General features: G+C 42.7%; 1 protein-coding gene across 1 annotated transcript in view; it reads right to left on the reverse strand.

Moving 5' to 3' along the window:
• The window catches only part of LOC126266822 (probable cytochrome P450 4aa1), a 221698-nt gene that overhangs the window by 27955 nt on the left and 177270 nt on the right, over window positions 1–16473 (reverse strand). The window contains exons 8-9 of the mRNA XM_049971373.1: window positions 14626–14701; window positions 12637–12749 (exon numbers count right to left, since the gene is read on the reverse strand). Coding sequence (XP_049827330.1) covers window positions 12637–12749; window positions 14626–14701 — 189 coding nt within the window. The remainder of the gene's footprint in view (window positions 1–12636; window positions 12750–14625; window positions 14702–16473) is intronic.

Below are 16473 nucleotides of genomic sequence, written 5' to 3' on the forward strand. Positions count from 1 at the left end.
CCAACATTTCTACGGAATACAAACTGATCTTCCCCGAGGTCGGATTCTACTACTTTTTCCATTCGTCTGTAAAAAATTCGCGTTAGTATTTTGCAGCTGTGACTTATTAAACTGATAGTTCGGTAATTTTCACATCTGTCAGCACCTGCTTTCTTTAGGATTGGAATTATTATATTCTTCTTGAAGTCTGAGGGTATTTCACTTGTCTCACACATCTTGCTCACCAGATGGTAGTGTTTTGTCAAGACTGGCTCTCCCAAGGCCGCCAGTAGTTCTAATGGAATGTTGTCTACTCCGGGGGCCTTGTTTCGACTCAGGTCTTTCAGTGCTCTGTCAAACTCTTCACGCAGTATCGTATCTCCCATTTCATCTTCATCTACATTCTCTTCCATTTCCATAATATTGTCCTCAAGTACATCGCCCTTGTATAGACCCTCTATATACTCCTTCCACCTTTCTGCTTTCCCTTCTTTGCTTAGAACGGGTTTCCATCTGAGCTCTTGACGTTCATACAAGTGGTTCTCTTATCTCCAAAGGTCTCTTTAATTTTCCTGTAGGCAGTATCTGTCTTACCCCTAGTGAGATAAGCCTCTACATCCTTACATTTGTCCTCTAGCCATCCATGCTTAGCCATTTTGCACTTCCTGCCGATCTCATTTTTGAGACGTCTGTAGATTAAAACTGAAGAAACTGCAAAAAGGTGGAAATTTAAGGAGATGGGATCTGGATAAACTGACTAAACCAGAGTTTGTACAGAGTTTCAGGGAGAGCATAAGGGAACAATTGACAAGAATGGGGGAAAGAAATACAGTAGAAGAAGAATTTCAAGTTATTTAAATGTATATCCAGTATTTCGTGCGTGTTTCAAAATGTTTGTGAGTGCACGTTGGTTTGGAGACATGGAGAGAGCACTCTAACCAATCACGGAGTTCGTTACTAAGAGAGATGTATGGAGGATGGGGAGGAGCATCGTTTCCGGAGAGGACAAAGTGAGTTCTGGAGTACAGCGCAGGAGTCGGAAAGTGCTGGAAGTGAGGGCGCGACGTACAGTCGCGGGAAGGGCTTAGCGTGGAGCGGTTTGCGCGTGTTCGCGAGAGACAGAAACACTTCGGAGTGCGCACTTGTGAGAGTTGCGAGGTTTCCACAGTGAAGACGTAGTGTGCTTTTAGAAGTGAATATCTAGCGAGCTATGTTGTCGTTCATGACCAATTACGTGCAGTAGGAATCTATTGTTTCCCTGTTACTCAACTTATATACACTCCTGGAAATTGAAATAAGAACACCGTGAATTCATTGTCCCAGGAAGGGGAAACTTTATGACACATTCCTGGGGTCAGATACATCACATGATCACACTGACAGAATAACAGGCACGTAGACACAGGCAACAGAGCATGCACAATGTCGGCACTAGTACAGTGTATATCCACCTTTCGCAGCAATGCAGGCTGCTATTCTCCCATGGAGACGATCGTAGAGGTGCTGGATGTAGTCCTGTGGAACGGCTTGCCATGGCATTTCCACCTGGCGCCTCAGTTGGACCAGCGTTCGTGCTGGACGTGCAGACCGCGTGAGACGACGCTTCATCCAGTCCCAAACATGCTCAATGGGGGACAGATCCGGAGATCTTGCTGGCCAGGGTAGTTGACTTACACCTTCTAGAGCACGTTGGGTGGCACGGGATACATGCGGACGTGATTTGTCCTGTTGGAACAGCAAATTCCCTTTCCAGTCTAGGAATCGTAGAACGATGGGTTCGATGACGGTTTGGATGTACCGTGCACTATTCAGTGTCCCCTCGACGATCACCAAAGGTGTACGGCCAGTGTAGGAGATCGCTCCCCACATCATGATGCCGGGTGTTGGCCCTGTGTGCCTCGGTCGTATGCAGTCCTGATTGTGGCGCTCACCTACACGGCGCCAAACACGCAAACGACCATCATTGGCACAAAGGCAGAAGCGACTCTCATCGCTGAAGACGACACGTCTCCATTCGTCCCTCCATTCACGCCTGTCGCGACACCACTGGAGGCGGGCTGCACGATGTTGGGGCGTGAGCGGAAGACGGCCTAACGGTGTGCGGGACCATAGCCCAGCTTCGTGGAGACGGTTGCAAATGGTCCTCGCCGATACCCCAGGAGCAACAGTGTCCCTAATTTGCTGGGAAGTGGCGGTGCGGTCCCCTACGGCACTGCGTAGGATCCTACGGTCTTGGCGTGCATCCGTGCGTCGCTGCGGTCCGGTCCTAGGTCGACGGGCACGTGCACCTTCCGCCGACCACTGATGACAACATCGATGTACTGTGGAGACCTCACGCCCCACGTGTTGAGCAATTCGGCGGTACGTCCACCCGGCCTCCCGCATGCCCACTATACGCCCTCGCTCAAAGTCCGTCAACTGCACATACGGTTCACGTCCACGCTGTCGCGGCATGCTACCAGTGTTAAAGACTGCGATGGAGCTCCGTATGCCACGCAAACTGGCTGACACTGACGGCGGCGGTGCACAAATGCTGCGCAGCTAGCGCCATTCGACGGCCAACACCACGGTTCCTGGTGTGTCCGCTGTGCCGTGCGTGTGATCATTGCTTGTACAGGCTTCTCGCAGTGTCCGGAGCAAGTATGGTGGGTCTGACACACCGGTGTCAATGTGTTCTTTTTTCCATTTCCAGGAGTGTATTATTTAATTGCTGGACCAGCGACACCAATAAGTGTTTTGCAGAAATATACCGTATTCTCAGAACTACTTCTATCGTACTTACCATTTAAAGTCGTTAAGATAGTACTTGCGGATTTCATTTAATTACAATCGTTAATTTATAAATTTATATGTTACATTCATAATTGGCAATTACCGAGTGATAGGAATCCTTCGACCATTGGATTCATGTGTGTATCTTATCGTATACTGTAGACTCAGCAGTAATTGGCCTGTAATGCGGCAACTACGTATCCCAGCGCCTAGACAACGAAACCAGCCATCACTTTTAATATTGCAACTCTGAGTCGGAGGGTACGTAGTTTGGAGGGCCATCACAGCCCATTTCATTTTATTATTTTGAAATCCCGCAAACTGTTTGTTCAAACAAAACAGCAACTGGAAATTTTAACGGCTGAACGTCTTTTGATTCGACGTTTTATACTGAACAGACGAGATCACGCAACCATCTGTATAATGGTGGGCTTACAGAGACTTGCTCACAATCAGCTGTCAGCCTGGAGAAACTACACGGGAAGATATCGTTTTTCACTTGTATTACGTACGATAACACCCCAGTCTATATTCAGCACCTTGGTGTGACGGTTTGGTGCCCGACCCGCTAGTAAGGGCATACAAAAGGTTTCATCACCGGAATTGGTCAAGTGGATTGGACCACGTCACTGAGGGCTGAGTCCAGTGCAGAAGGAGTACCCGACCACGCACCCGATTCCACTGTGTGCCACCCAACATCAAGACTGGCCGTTTTTACAACAAGAAGAAGACTTATTCAGAAGTAAAATTAACCTGTATGTTTCTCGAGGAAGTATGAAAACACTGTTTGCGCTGTCTACGGCAAGATGTCGTAGATTTAACTATGAACACAAAAAATAAAACTGACATCATGATTTTTATCTTTATTTCCACTTAAATGTCGGCAGTGTTGGTACACATTGAAACCCTGGCGCCACGGTAACCTGGCATGTCCCAGAAAAGCGAAACAAAGTGGCACACCACTCTGAAAAACTGGATACGCGTCCCGCCACTTCGTCTTCAGTCCTCTAGTAGCGTGATACGATACGGTGGCGGGAGGATTTAAATGCCTGTCACGACAGTAGACGTGTCGCTAAGAACAAGAAAAAAATTAATTTCGTGATTATCTTTTTTGAGGTCATACTTAGAACTGTATAACTAAATGAAACTTCCTGGCGGAATAAAACTATGTGCCGCTCTGAGAAACGAACTCAGGACCTTTGGTTTAGGTGGGCAAGTGCTCTACCAAGCGAGATATCCAATAACAACTCACGATCCGTCCTCACAGCTTTACTTCCGGCAGTACCTCATCTCCTACCTTCCCAACTACACTCAACTCCGGCACACCGTTTTTATCTGATACAAACTTAATATCAACGCGCTGCAGAGTGAAAATTTATTTCTGAAGACATCCCCCAGGCTGTGCCTAAAACATGTCTCCACGATAAGCATTTGCCCAGCGGCACTAGTTCCTCTAGTTTCGCGTGAGAACTTCCGTATTTTGAGAAGGCAGGAGACGAGTTGATGCCGGAAGTAAAGCAGTGACAACGGGTTGTCAGCAGTACTTGTGTGGTTCAGTTGTAGGAACGTACGCCCGAGCGAGGTAACGGTCGCGAGTTCGAGGCTCGGTCCGGCACACAGTTTTAATCTGCCAGGAAGTTTCATATCAGCACATACTCTGCCGCAGAGTGAAAAATTCATTGTGTATAACTACACCTCGCACAAACGGCCTGGCCAATAACGTCCAGATTTCCCTGAAGTTGCCATCGACCACTCAGCGACACACAGAGATGGTAATATTTTTAGAACATTGTTGTGCAACACAAGAAGCAAGGCAGATGTTCAACGCTTCCTTCAAGTACTGGACGTTAACCCTCAATAAATGTAACATAATGCACGTACAATTTCGGTAAACATTTTTGGAATACAGTGATCAATAGATTATTATATTTTGACCAAAGTTCAGTCTTGACCACCCTATTTATGTCTCAATGACATAGGTAACCGGTTTCGGTTATTTTTACATAACCATCTTCAGACCAATGACTTCGTAGCAGCTGAGGACAGCTCCACCTACCATTCTCCAAGGAAGCCATGGGTCTGAAGATGGTTATGTAAAAATAACCGAAACCGGTTACCTATGTCATTGAGACATAAATGGTGTGATCAAGACTGAACTTTAGTCAAAATATAATAATGCACGTAAACAGGAGAAAATATTCGACATTTTTTCACTGCATCATGCACAGTCGGCAAACCAATAGTTGAACACGACAGTTTCGGTAGCCGTTGATGCAGTATCAGTTAACATATGGCCAGTTCCATTCGTGTTCCATTCGCAAATACAGCCTATATGTCTCCGCAGGAGCCCAGATTTCTCTTACCTGGTCTTCATGATCTTTACTTGAAATTTGCGTTGGTGGCAGCACAATGGTTAGGCAGTCATCTGCAGATTTTCTCAGCAGTGTTTCGCGAAAAGAATGTCGCCTTCCCTCGTGGGATTCCCATTTGAGTTCATGTAGCATCTCGGTAATACATGTTAATCGAATCTGCTGGTAGCACGTCTCTGAATTGCTTCCAACCGGTGCAGACTCCAAACTCCCTAGCTGTACTTACGGATGGCTCTCACTACTACTGTCTACGCAGTCTCCTTTATAAATAACTTCAATTTGCTCCAACTCCCCCAATGAACCAAAGTTCTCCATTTGACTTTCCTGTTACCTTCCTTACACCAACCGCTAACTTTCATTCTACGTTGGTTAGGAAGAGCACAGTATTATAGAGACACGGCAGAAGCTATCTCCAGGCACAGGCTCTGACACTGCTTTTCTCAACAACTAAGCTCTTCCTCTCTCTATTGTTCCCACCGTCGAGACAATGGGGATAGGAGACATTGCTCATTTTCACCTTAATTGCCTGCGAAGAATCCTCGACTTTCTTTCGAAACGTTGCTCTCGAACGACCAGTTCATACGAGCGGACTAACTGCGAATTTACCAGATGTTGCTCGTATTTTAGATAATTGGACAATAAATAAGAATAGCTCGATGTAGTCATAGGGTTGAGCCGCGCACTTCCGCTTTCATGCCGAGCACCTAAATCGCTGCATATAATAACGTGTAGCTGTGAGCCAAATAGTCTGTGCATTGGCAAGAATTGCGGATTAATAATATCTACAAAAATGTAAGTTAAAGGACAAATTAACAATTTTATAAAAATGGTTCTATTCTGACGTCTGTAATTGATGTGCACGACAGAGGATTATATTGAATAATGCTTATTCAAGAAAAGACGTCTCAAATAAACTGACAGTGGTCCTATGATATCCGTTTAAAATACAGACAGAAAATGCCCTAATGAAATACAGTAAAGTTACGTTGTGAGCGTTACATGATTGGTAGGAGAATTCCAAAACTAAATAGTCATAAAAGATATGCAAAAAGTAAGTCCATTCGTGATCACACTGCACGACTGCTTCGACTGTAGCTGCATGTTTTTTTTTTTTTTTGTCCTATGTCCGTTCACAGCGGAAAATAGTTGTCTTGTCGTATTAATTCAGCACCTGTTCAACATATTCACGTGGCCAACTAGTGCGTTCAAATGTGGTAACAGTTTCAGAGTAACAGTCTTAATAATTATCTGCTGACTGTTTATGAACCTCCTTAGCTTAATAAAAGCAGCGATAAATTTAATTTGTACTCTGAAGAGTTCCCCAAGGTTATTCTGCCCTCGTTTCATCCATTGGTTGGTTAATGAAAATCGCACTTGACGTCTTACTATTCATGCAGTCCAAAAAACAAAAAACAAAAAAAATCACTAACTGAGGGTATCATAGCAGAGGTTCATGTTCGACTATTTAAATGTAGTCAGACACCTTACGGTTTCTAGCGCTATTAATTTTGAATTTTACTTAATGAGTTTTTTGTGCTATTACATTTAATGGACCATCTAATGTTTGCAAGGTATCCACTTACATTCCTGTTTAATGGTTTCCTCTAACGTACGACTGAACTAAAGTCTGCACCTAGCTGTTAGATTAAAGTGATCTTACTTGAGGGAAACCGGTATTCAATACTGCACTCACCTCGCTTACTGCTAATTATAGCTTTTTTCTTGCAGAAGTTGCAGTACAAGCCTGAAAGGCTGGTTGCATATTCGTTGCGTCACCTTGCAGTTGGAAGTTCAGTTGTCTACTTGCGCTGAGAAAACTAAGCACACATGTGACAGACTGTAATTTGTTGCTGTTTCTGTTGTAGAATGATCTTATAAAAGTATTGTAACCAGTGCATTACATAATGATGGCAGATTATATAGTACATAGACGTTACTCGGCACGACCACAAATCAGTAGCACAAATTTGTGGAGCTGGTACAAAAATGTGGAGCTCTGTGTTGAGACATGTTACTAACAACAACTAACAGACAATACGAGTTGTTGTTATTCGAATTGCCTACGAAGTGACGAGTATAAAGCGATTAACAGTGCTTAACAGGTTCTTCTCGGTTACAGATATAGTGGTACTCGTTTTGTTACAACGCTTACAAACAATAGTGAGCTTCATTAGGCAATCCGTTCCAAGTGTGAGTTTTTCTATAACGAGAATTCTGCAGTTAGCGTCTACTTAAACGCACAGCTACTAAAGCTTTCCCCATTTTTAATGGATCTTATCGAAGTACGTGATTGAGGTTTGTATGTTTTTAATACGCACATCTAAATTATTCCACATTTACTTTTGTTTAGGTATATGGTTCATTGTAATTCACCCAATTCCTGCGAGACACTTCAACACAACATGCAGCAGTCCTTTGAAACTTTTGTTACCGAAGCCCAGTTGAATCACATATCAAATTTTTCGAATTACTTATTGCTCGATATAATGTTACACAACTAGGTTTAGCTTAAACACCAGCAGCTCCCACAAACACTTTCATTATTAAGTTTGGTACCACGACATTACGAACACAACGAAAGCATTTGCATACTAATTTTTACAAGCGAATTCCATTACAGTCTCACTTAGCTAGAGCAGTTATTGATGTGGATCTTTGTTTTTATGTTACTATTATTAGTTAGTGAAAAAGTTTAGTCATGAAGTTACTTTTAAAATGAAATGGCAACAGTGGTCTTTGAAATTATCAGAGAGCGCAACTAAATCGTTAAGAAAAGTCACCGGGTAGGACAACTGCTTACAAGTGTGGAGAAAGCAGCATTTGGAAGAGAAGCATACCTCGTAACGGATTCTGATCCTTCGTCGTGAAATGTTGTAATAGCAGCAGGTTACCCCAGTGAAACGTTTGTAAGCTCGCCAGTGTCGGTTTGTACATCGTTTGAGCAAGACGTCATTTCGCTAGTAACGATTGTAGCTAAATGTCGCTTATTTTAAAATAAGACCAACCTGTTCAAAAAACAAAGAATCGACACGAGAGAGCAGTACATGCAAGTCAGAAACACTGTACTCCGTTTCACAGCGTTATTGTTTCAAATAAGAGGATTCTCGCTAGAAACATGTGCTGAACCTTAAAACGTGATATACTGGTGCACATTAATTGACCAACATCTCCCGTGAGCAATATAATCTGGTTAATTTTGAAACAGAAAGGCATAGCCTAATTAGCATACAAAATGGGAGAAAATGTTTGCTTTGCCTAGGAGCAGTAAACGCTTCAGCGTCTCCAAAATGAACAACCGACTCGAAGTCGTTGTTAACAGAGTAGCGCACAGTTACTATTCCGTCACGTTGGGTATAGAAACCGTCGTACGAAGAGCAGAGATGGAAGGCAAGTTTCACTGTTGAATGCTGCAAAGTAGGTAAGACCTGTCTCCAGTCAAAGCGCCAATACAGCAGGAAACGACAATTATGGCCTAATAGCAGTTTAACCAAACCGAAAACTTCTCTAACCGGACAGCAGGACTTGGGGGAGACTGCAGTAAATCAACACGATGCACGTAAATGTATTTTGACTGAGGCAACGCTGAGACCTAATCCATAAAGACTCGTGTTGAGCACCACTTTTCAAGATAATATTGTAATAAACTTTTAGTTTCTTTCCGTTATATTATATATCGTAAACTAGTGGTATGATACAGTAGACCCCTACTGTATTACTTTTCATTTAAAGTTCTCTCGGTCCTGGGCTTCACGGACTCAATCGCTGTTATAAATGTGCAAGATTGCATCGATATTCCCCGACGGATTCATTCAAATGAGGTGTTCTCATGGAAGATTCATTGCCGCAGTCACGGCTTCGGCTGATTATCATGAACGGGAAAGTGAAGAATTTGTCCCTCATGCGAATGCAGATGGAAACAGCGACGGCCACTGGTGGCGAGCGGCATTTGCATGAATCCGAAGGCGACTGAAGGTGAAAACACTTGGTTCCAGAACAAGTACTTCACTCTCCGGCGAAGTACGCACAGGAACAAATCTCCCTGATACTCTGAAACAACCCTAGACTGGCGCTCGGATCATTATCGTATTTGGTACTAGACGAAAATAACCGTAACGCCAGCCACACACAAAAATCGAAAATTTTGGATGAAGGGTAACAAGAAGCTAACGCATTTCTAGCCTGACGAAAACTATTTGGCACCGTATCTACCTATAGACTGATGTTAATGGCAACTACAACGCAGAGTATAAAATCAAATAAATTAAAAACACGCCAACGACTCAAAGAACGATTTCTTTTAAATTTCGGAACCTATTACGTAGTTGCCAAAAGAAGGTAATAGCACCATAAAAAAATCAGTTAGATGGCATTAACTAAAATTACAGATTGTTTGCTGTCGTCGTAATTTCAGGTAGCAAAGTATCCTGTTTTACTAACCGCTTCGAAATCCTGGAAGACTAATGAAAAATATTTAGCTAGTGTAACGTGAGGCGAATTGCGTTAAAACTAGAGAAATGTAGAAACATTTGCATAAGGAAGAAGAAATGCCCAGAATTATTTTGAGAAGAAATATCAGAAAAGGAGGGAAAATATTCTTGCTTTGTTAGAATGGCAGGAAAAAGTCTGAGGAGACTCTAGGGACGAATATATTTAGATCACATGGGTAAATTTTAAAGCATTGTGCAACAGACTTTAGACCAGCACGTAGCAAGGAAGAATGTGAGTGACGGGAAGAAAACAGCATGGATGAGTAGGCGTGTTGCAAAGTTGCAACAAAATCAGACATATTCCTCAAATATTTCAGGAAACCCAAAGATATGATGACAATCAAAGGCTGAATGAAGCCAAAAAGGGGGTAAAGAGAGAAATGTGGGAAGCATTCGATGAATTCTAAATCAAATTTTGATTGCCAGAGTTGTGTTTAGATTCACTGCTTCCTATGACGTAGAGCTCAACATGCCGTTTCTAGCGGGACGAAAATAAGAGATGAGTAAGTAACTCCAGGTGTGCAAAGATGTGTCATGCACTGTCATTTTGTACAACATGTCCGAAAGAACAGACATCACGCATCCATATAGTTGATTCGCTTCGATGGACAACGAGTCCGCCACTTTCAGTACGGATGCACAATAACGTCCGACCTCCTGCTGGAACCTCAAAGTAGCGAGCATGGAGCACATGGACGGGTCTGCTGATGGGTGGCGGTAGGTGGGAATTTGTATCGGCCGAGACAGTCCAAACAGTTGCGGTAAACACTGTGTCCCGGATGGCTTTGTGAGTAACGCAACTATATAGTAAGCTGGAGATCCCGGGTTCGAATCCTGGTCCGTAACATGTTATCAGTCGTCGTCACCGATTCTGTATGAAGTCCCGATGCAGTCGACATCAATAGTTCCTTTCGTTTCCTTTCTCCTCCCTCCACCTTCAATCTACACACATTTAAATCTATATGTACGCGGATACTCTGCAAATAAGACTTAATTGCCTGGCAGAGGGTTCATCGAACCACTTTCGCAGTAATTCTCTATTATTCCAATCTCGAACAGAGGGTGGATGGAAACAAATATCTTCCCGTGCGAGATCTCACTTCCCTTATCTTACGACGGCTATTTGGAAAGTAAGGTCTGATTGGTCGCCAAATGTAAATCATTGTGAAAATCAAGAATGTGTTTTCTGGAACAGTAAACTACACCTTCCAGCTACCTCAATACATAGTCACCACTCTGACTTAGACATTTGTCGTAGCAAGACATTTTTTGTACCAAGTTTCCAATACTCTCGTCATAGAAAACAGCCGCCTGCGCTTTTCACCAATTCTCTGCGCTGGTCGGTAGTTTGTTGTCCGTGCCAAAAAGTTGTGTTCATAGCTGAGAAGAGATGAAAATCAGAGGCAGCCAATCCGGCCTGAGTGGTGCGCGGTTGAACACTTCACATTGGAACCGGTGCAGGAGCGTCTTCGTTGCCCCTGCAGCGTATGGCTGAGAAGTGTCATGAAGAAGGAAGTGCAGGACAGTTACGTTATGGGGTTGCGTGAAATCAGGCGAAATCTCTGGGAAAGCAAGCATACTTGGCGGGAGACACTATTTTCAAGGCATCTTTAAGCGCTCGCTGTGTTTTCAGAACTGAGAAGAGCAATATGACCCGATTGATGGGAGTGGCAGAGACACTGTGCAGGGCTTCATCGGATTTTCACTGTGGTTTCCATTGCGTGCCCAATCGGACCTTACTTTCCGAACAGCCATCGTATTATGATGATGGTTACTTCCTACGTAAGCTGACGTCAATAAAATATTTTCGCATTCGGAGGGGAAAGTTCATGATTGAAATTTCGTGAGATGATTCCACCGCAACGATAATCGCCTTTGTTTTAATGATGTCCATTCGCCGGTCCTGTGTTATGCCAGTGACACTCTCTCCTCTATTTCGCTATAATACAAAACGTGCTGCTCTTCTTTGAACTTTCTCTATATCCTTCTTTAATCCCATCTGGTGAGGATCCCAGACGGCGCAGCAGACTCCAGAAGAGGACAGGCAAGCGTAGTACAGACAGTCTCTTTAGTAGATCTGTTGCATGTTCTGGCAGTTCTGCCAATAAAACGCAGTCTTTGGTTCTCCTTCCACACAACATTTTCTATGTACTCTTTTCAGTTTAAGGTATTAGTAATTGTAATTCATAGGTACTTAGTTGAATTTACGGTCTTTAGATCTGATTAATTTATAGTGCAACCGAAGTTCAACGGATTCCTTTTAGCACTCTTGTGGATGAGCTCTCACTTTTCGTTGTTGAGGGCTGCCAATTTTCACACCATACAGACATCTTTTCTAAATCGTTTTGCGTACTAGTGAATTACGTTGGAAGCTCCGCGTCGCTGTTGTCTACATAAAGGTTCCAACGCCACAAGGCCGCAGAGAAATGCAGAAAAATCCGTAGAGCGTCGACGATTGGCGTAGGGACTCAGTTGGTCAGAAACATACCTAAATTACTATAAACAGGCGAAGGCATGCTTCACTGTCCTATTTCACAGTGGTGATACTTCACTGGACACCGTAACAACGATAATATTCCTAGGATAACAAACTGGAGCGACCTTCTAAAGTGGAATGACTACATAAAAAAAGTTGTAGGAAAAGCTAATGCAAGACTGCCATTGACTGATAGAATGTCAAGGAAATATAATTCGTTCAACGAAGAAGTCGCTTGCAAAACTCTCTTTGGATAGGTTCTTGAAAAGTGAGCGTGAATCTGCGACCCTTTCCATACAGGATTTACAGAAGAGATAGAGAAGATACAACTAAGAGCGCAATGTCCCATCACGGCTTCATTAAGTAAAAGCGAAGTGCGCTATATTAATTGTCTCTCTTTTTAACCTCTGTCGTTTCGAATAAAGTCTTCTAGCTATGTGTTGTCTTTTTTGCACTTCTGCCTGCTAATTTATTTGGTAGGCTAGTGCGTGCAGCCGCCACACACACACACACACACACACACACACACACACACAGAGTGAGAGAGACTCACCGCCAGCATGAAAGTGCACAGCTCGGACACGATGTCCTGGTCCGTGAAGGCGCCGTTCGTCTTGTTGGCGATGTCCAGCATCAAGTCGAGCAGGCAGCGTTGCTTCCAGGAGCCTGCAACACACCAGCATCGACTGAAAAAAAAGTTTCCTGAAATCGTAGGCTTGAGCCCTACGTCTGTGACTTGTTGATACTAGAGGCACCTTACGTGCTACGCGTCTAACGTCACTGACGGTTCTCTGAAACTCTCGTAATTTAGAAATCAGTGCCCACCATGTCCTTATAAGTAGGAACTTTGTTACAAAGTATTCCCCTGTATGATAATATTGGCAGACAAGATGAACAATAATACTATTTAATAGCACAGCGTCTCTTCTCCAGCATCCTATACCACAACATATCGCAACCACTGTTGCGAAAACATGGGAATGACTTGCGTACCATGCTGATAAAATCCTGTTCAAGAAGAATTACAGAAATCTAGTGGAGAGAGATATTTTGAAAAGTATTTTTGTTATTATTAGCTTTAACAAGAAGAACATCTAATGAGCCTCGTCTGGTCTGTGATCAACTTTTGAATAACGTGGCATTCGACACTCTTAGAATGCCTCACAGCCCCTGGAATGGAAAGTGCCGTCTTTAAAGTCATAAGAAGTTCTGGCTGGAGTTGTATGCCTCCTGTTAGGATTCCATTACCTTTACGATTACAAGAGTTGATGGTTTATGTGGGACCCACAAAAGTAACGAGGATAACATCCGTAGTTGATTAAAACATAATAGGTACTACTGTTTTAGTCGCGTCAATGCTTCATTTGAACAGATATTCTTTCCAGTCCTTCATAAAGAACAACGAACCACTGGAGGTAGTTTCAATAATTAGGCAAGCTGACCGTCACATTCCTCATATACTGCATACCTGAGTATTTTGTCCATCTTCAGCAATTGTAGTCGTATATAATTAAGCAATAAGCAACCAGCTGCATGTAAGAAATTTAACTTTTTGACCGGTTTCGGGCTCTTAGTGCCTTTCCTCAGAACGCTACATCTATCCCATTATTTGCGAGTGTCAATAATAAAGTGCATACAGCCCAATGCAATTGTCCTAAAAAATATATTCAGGCATAACATTTTGCTGTATGCACTTTATTATTGATACTCGCAAATAATGCAATGGATGTAGCCATCTGAGGAAACGCACTAAGAGTGCGAAATCGGCAAAGAAATTAAATTTTTTATCCATCTGGTTGCTTATTATTCCATTACATACTGCAGAGTTGACACATGTTATCAACTATCTATCTCATTTTTATCGAATTATTTCACTACTTTGTGTCAGTTACGTTAAACTCTCTTATTTCTGTGGATATGGCATCCAACGATATTTTCAGACGCAATCTCTCTTCAACAACTGAACACTGTGCTTGCTCTTAATGTCGGTACTGTCCTCCATCACTGCACTATATCGCGCTGGTCATCATTAAATCACAGTGTCTGGATACAACTGCAGATAAATGTGTAGTCACAGCTCTCTCTTCGCTACAGATATTTTTCCGTGCACCTTCATGGTGGAGAAATATTTGCCAGTTTTTGACTTTATTGTAGTGCGCTACATAAACCACCTCTGAGTTACCAATAATATCATTGGGCTCCAATTTAGTACCAGGTCGACAAAATGCCGGTTTCTGTATTTTACATGTACGAAGAAGAGCGTATACCACTTTCAGCTCCTACATATAATTCAGTCTTATTGTCGACTTGACATGCAGGAAAATTAAACTTAGTACACACTCACCATATCGGAAGCAGCGTTGTAATTCAATAAATTACGACTTTACATTCAACAAAATGCACAGTTTTAGTCGTTATAGACTCACAGAGTGAATTAGCTGGGTACTAAAATCTAGAACACGAGGCTACATTTAATAGGGGCGGCCGTTGCAGCACTTGTTATGATTCTAACACTGCAGAGAGATTTGTGCCTTGTACTCACCATTATCATTGACCGTTTCACCATTTACAGCTGATTCCGTTGCCTTCAACCGTTTCAGTTTGCGCTCTTGAAGAATCTAAAAAAAAAGAAAACACTTGTTACTGTACATAGTTAGAGCGAGCCCATGGTAAACTTCCACGGTAAGAAGACAGCTGATGAGAGACTTGTCCATAAGGCTGATACCTGCATGTCTGAGTCCACAACTTAGGCCAGCTATTAGTTCTAGGGTTTAGTCTACTGTGGTTTTCGTTCTGGTTAACAGTTGCGGATTTAAAGTTTTTGATCGAGTTTAGTCTTAAACATGTTAGTAGTTCCCTCAGATGGATTGACGCGTTGTCGACTATTAGGCAACTGGTGGTCACTGATAGTTACTTATTAAGGCTCAGCAACAAAATTTGCTGAGTTGGAAAGTCAATAAGGCCAAAACAAATAACGTATTTATCGTTTTTATTCGAATTCCTGTGTTCCGTAACTGTAACTTTCAAATTACGGATTTTAAAAAAAAGATCAGTGCCATATGACGCTCTACATTATCAATACTATGAATTACTAGATTCTTTGGAGCACAGTGACAGTTGCTTATCAAATAGTCTCCTTCAGATAAGCAGAGGTCCTTGAACGATCGGTTTTAGATATTCTCGGAAAAAACATCGTAATGTACTAAATAGGGCGAACGCTGATCGCTGATGAAGGAGTTCGGACCACTACTGAACTTCTCAAGCAAAACACTGGTCGTACTTGGGGCTGTAGACCATCTTACTGAAACGTCATATCTCAATATAAATTTGGTAAATACTGGGTAAAAAAACAGCTTTGAATCACGTTGATAAATCACGATAATCCATGACTACTGCATGTCGATTTTCTTCCAAGAAGTGAGGATCAGTGATCACTGTTATGGCCGTTAAAGACCGAAACGTTACATGCTCGTAATGAAGCTGCATCTCATGATACTATTTGGGATTGTTATCACTGCACTGGCGCATGTTCTATTTATTCAGACGTCGAAACAGATGAAAGTGTGCCTCGTCACTAATGTACAACAGCGCATCGCGAGGCAACTTTTGCACGAGTTTTGCCGGCGGACAAAATCACGTACGCTGAGTTAGAGCATCAGATACAACTTAGAGCTGAGCGCTAAAGAGATCACATCTTCGATGTTTCGTTATTGTTTACGGGTCCACCGTAAAACCCTTCGTGTTATTTGTACATTCCAAGTACCCTGTAGGTGATCACCCACGAAAGAAGTGATTTCCAGCCACGAACAGAAATAGTGAAGTGCGCACGAAATTCAAGCCGCTAAGCAGCAATCATCCACTGCAGTGTCGCTACAGAAACAGGTGGCAAACGAACTTCCTGACCCTCAGCTCCGAATCCTTGGCTTGTGACTGTTCTCCGTTAACATCAGCAAGTTTCGTTCCCACAGCCTGTACACGAAAACTGTAGCACAAGTCTTAGACCATAGATGAAGACCGCACATGACGTCGTTGTACTGAAACAAAGAATCGATCATCTCTGGCGACTTCTGGAGTACTGTTCAGTTTATGTTCATAGTCATATTTTCAGTAAAGGCTTCTTTCTTACAATGGTAAAATTTTGTACATCGTTTGGTTACACCAAAAGGTAAGTGACAGGATGTTTTACAGGTAAAACTGTTTTACAAATAAAACAAATACTGGGAATCCAATTTTAAATTTTAGAGATTAACCCAGTGAATTCATAGGATGAGGCTAAGGAGTGATATCGCAACCAAGCTTTCTTCTATTTGATACCATTCATTTGTATCTAAAATTACGAAGTTAATCGTAAGGGTCCTTACACATCTACACAGTAAAAATATGTTGGTGC

The sequence above is a fragment of the Schistocerca gregaria genome, chromosome 4 (genome assembly GCF_023897955.1).
Source record: "Schistocerca gregaria isolate iqSchGreg1 chromosome 4, iqSchGreg1.2, whole genome shotgun sequence".
NCBI lineage: Eukaryota > Metazoa > Arthropoda > Insecta > Orthoptera > Acrididae > Schistocerca > Schistocerca gregaria.